This window comes from Atta cephalotes, assembly GCF_000143395.1.
Source record: "Atta cephalotes unplaced genomic scaffold scaffold00006, whole genome shotgun sequence".
NCBI lineage: Eukaryota > Metazoa > Arthropoda > Insecta > Hymenoptera > Formicidae > Atta > Atta cephalotes.
In genome coordinates this window covers 3,419,714-3,423,690 of record NW_012130070.1, presented here as the reverse complement: position 1 = coordinate 3,423,690, position 3,977 = coordinate 3,419,714, and the positions used below count along the sequence as shown (strand labels likewise).

At 35.7% G+C, this 3,977-nt stretch overlaps 1 protein-coding gene across 1 annotated transcript in view; it reads right to left on the bottom strand.

The window, feature by feature from the left end:
- LOC105626817 (nucleoplasmin-like protein) overlaps window positions 1–2,505 on the bottom strand; it is a 7,733-nt gene extending 5,228 nt beyond the window's left edge. The window contains exons 1-3 of the mRNA XM_012208111.1: window positions 2,484–2,505; window positions 2,118–2,233; window positions 194–407 (exon numbers count right to left, since the gene is read on the bottom strand). Coding sequence (XP_012063501.1) covers window positions 194–407; window positions 2,118–2,233; window positions 2,484–2,505 — 352 coding nt within the window. The remainder of the gene's footprint in view (window positions 1–193; window positions 408–2,117; window positions 2,234–2,483) is intronic.
- Between the last annotated feature and the right edge of the window lie 1,472 nt (window positions 2,506–3,977).

Genomic DNA, 3,977 nt, shown 5'->3' with positions numbered 1-3,977 from the left:
AAAAATAATTACTACTCTGTGTGTGTGTGTGTGTGTGTGTGTGTGTGTGTGTGTGTGTGTGTGTGTATGTAAAAGAAATATAGTATTTAAAACATGAACTTAATCTCAAGATAATAAGACAATACAATTTTTCAGATGTTAGTTATAAATTTACTAAGTAAAATTACTTAGTTTTTGATGTAGAGATACATACCAAGAAGATTGTGTCCTACTATATGAACCGGTCCACTGCCCTTAACCAACGTGAACGTGACTGGAGGATCTGGGAAACTTAGATCGAGAATAATCTGCGCCGTTTTTCCCATCTCCAACAAGGCAATTGGAGTTTTTATAGGTCCTTTTAATCCCATTGCTTCAACCTGCAAGACGTTAAGCTCTCCAGGTTTAGCCTCCGGTCCTAGAAGAGCCTAAAAAGTTTACAATAAACATTATACAAGAAATTATTTATATAAATGTAGAATAAATAATAAAATATAATATTGGATACTAATAAAAATTATTTTGGTTATTAATTCTTACAAATATCTAAGATTTTATACAAAATTCAAACTCAATGTTATAACAATCAGTCAATAATTCTTATAAACAAAAGACTAGGAAAATTGTATATTTAAATTTCTTATAATTGTATTATTTTTAGGTTTGTTCTTTATTCCTGCACTATCTGAACTGAACTACAATAAGTTGAAGTGAAACAAATATAAGTTTGTTTCACTCTAACTTATATTTGTTTCACTTCAACTTATTGCACTGTCTGAGCCAGTTTAGACAATATAGGAATAAAAAACAAACTCATTAAATGCATTTTATCTCAAATATTTTTGTCATATGTTTATAAAGTTTGATCAATTTCTTTCTAGGTTAGAAAACAGCTTAGAATCAATTCTGTATCTTAAAACGAAGTGAAAATTACAAAAGTGAGCGAATTTACTAGAATACTGATAATTTCATTGGTCAATACCTAGTAAATTTGCTTACTTTTGTAATTTTTTCACTTTGTTTGAAGATACAGAATCGATCTCCTATCTGCGAAAAAACAATTATACACAAATATTATTATAATGTTATAAAAAAAAGAATAAAGAGATAAAAAATGCTGTAATATTCAAATTCAATGAAATGCATACATATAACAGAAGAAATGATTAAGGTAATGTAATAAGAAATTATATTTGTCATTATAAACTTTTAAAAAGTTAAAAATTAATGTTACGATAAAACATAATGTACTACATATAATTTTTATAAAACTACTCGCGATGAGAATGTTTATTAATATCTACTTTGTTATACTAACTTTGTGTGCCGTAATATTTCGATAACCGGTACACTATCAAATTCTATTAATTTAATTCGCATATTGTGATCCACGAGAAGAATTTCGATTCCTTGTTCAATCGAATCAAATCAAGTTTAACCGCAAATTAAATTTCCGTTAAAATTTGTATCTCACGACATATAATAGAGCCCTGTCTTATCTAATATAAAGTGGGGGGGAAGGGCGAAGCCGTTGTGAAAAAATGGCGCCAAGCATCAAACTTTCCCGGTACCTATTCGTTAAGAGACGAGTTGGCAATTATAACGGGAAACTAATCAATCATCGTCACAACGCCACGAGCGACTTTGTAAAAAGATGCCTTCTTATTTACTTTAAGAGACAATCATTGAATGATTCAGACATAGAGGAATGTTTGCGATCTTAGGAAAAGCAAAAAAATCGGAGCAATGTGGCCGACTGTCACCCAGGTTATCTTTCTCGATTGAAGAATTGAACGAGACCACTTGAAATTGGCGATTGAGTTTCGCGCGCGAAATGTTAATTGGCGATGGTGATGAGGAGCGCTACAAAGAAAAAAATCGAGGTGTTCCTAAATTATGCTAACTGAACAACAATTGAAAATGCGGTATGCGGAAACACGCGGCATGATAGAAGAAACGATAGCCGATGAGTGCGATGGAAACTGCACGCCCCACCACGAATGAAGGAAGGCGCCCGAAAGATGCTAGCTCGTGGAGACACAGCGGGGAACCGTAGGCGGGGAAAAACTCATTAGACATGGAGCGACGGCGACGTCTCTGTTGTCATTCCGTCGGTTACCGAAACGTGGCACACTCACCATTTTTATAATGAGCTTCTGATCAGCGCCGATGTCTTGGGCCGCGCCGTCCGAATCATCGTTCTTGTGCTCCGGGTCCCATACCTCGCTTGCATTCGGTCCCTCTAGGGTGATTCCTGAACACAGAAGACACTAAAGTCGTATTCGTGGCGAGAGAGCGGCACCGGCCGGTGACCAAGCACGCCGGCTCCGGAGATTGCAACGGGAGTCGAGAGTCTGCCGTATCGCAATGGCCGAAAGCCTAGCCGGCGTCTCCGGCCAGTACATCCCCTTCGCGCTTAAATGGCCGACGGTACGTAAGTATCCGCGTGCGTCGCGAAATAGCAAAGCCACAGCGAACGTGGCATCATGGCCGTTCATATTTACCGTATAGATATTCCTCTGCCATGGCGATCGGTCTGCTATTAACGGATTCTCGTGACGCGTGGATGTACCCGTGAGGACGGTGCAGTGGACGTGTGCGTGCCGTGCGCGGTGATGGAGTAGAGCTGAGAGCGTGAGAGGCGTGAGAGCGAAACGCCGCGCGCGCAACGGTTACTGTGTTACTGCGCGAGGGAAGTAGGGTCTGGATGGTAGGGAACGGTCGTCGTCGCCGCCGCCGCCGCCGCTGCCGCCGCCGCCGCCGCACGTGCCGGTCGTCGTACGAGCGCGTAGTAAAATGAGTTTCGCTTAGCTGGCCTTGCGCGCCAGGACTACGTTCCGCGCGCTGATTGGTCGGTCGTCGCGCCGTCCGGTGTTGCCGTTGCGACCCACACCGTCGCCGCTCGCGCTCGCCGCTAAACGGCGTTTTGTTTGGCCTAAACTGTCTTATTCTCTCAATTTCCGAATTCAATTTCCAAATTCTTTCAAAGTTTGAAAGCCTTTTGATAAGTATCGCAGAAAGTACTAGAGAAATCTATTACATACTATGATATTTTTGTACATTTTTCTGTGCGATATTTTCAACAATACGATTCTTAAGGTCTACCTTCGGATAAACTATATGTGATAATGTGATTTATCTAATTAATAGAATATAAGATATAGATAAACATAAGAATAAAAGAGTAAGAATAAAGAAAATAAGAAAGTGAGTTCAAGTTTATATTGCATGGTAAAACAACCCAACCTTATAACTACAGCGATCATTTTTCCTAAAATGAAGCGTGAAAAATGAAAATTTTTACCATGGAAAGTAGTAATGAAAAAATTTTCCATTTTTCATATTGTCTGTTTTCCTATTGCCTATATTTTTCAAGTATGTGTATCAGACTTAAATTTATAAAAGAGTTCCTAAAAAATTTTTGCAAAATTTATATAAATCTAGAATATTAAAAGAAAAAATTTTTCTTTTTTTCTTTTTTCTGTAAATCGATTAATTTCAAAATAAAAAATATTTTTTATAAAAATGAGTTTTTACAAAATTACAAAAAAATTTGATATTATTATGAAAAATCATCTCGTACCAATTAAAAGAAATTATCTTAAAATTAGAAATTATTATTAAAAGATCTTATGTTTAAATATTTTTTCGTTAATTTTTTCCCATAATGTTTTATCAAACTACAACGCTTCAAAATAAAATAAAAATATTGAAAAACGCTAGTTTTTATGTAATTTAAGAACAAAATAGCATAAAAACAAAACTGAAAAATAAATAACTCAATCTTTTTAAAATGCACTTTTGAAAGCTTCTCTACGGTTTTGGTTTCTGATATACGAGAAGATTGTTTTTGAATTTATGGATGATATATCGATGTATTATTCGAAGTACAAAATACTTAGCTACTTTACATTATTTAATCAGATTGAAAAATTAATTAATATCAATTAAGCGAATTATTTATATATATATATATATATATATATATATATAATAAC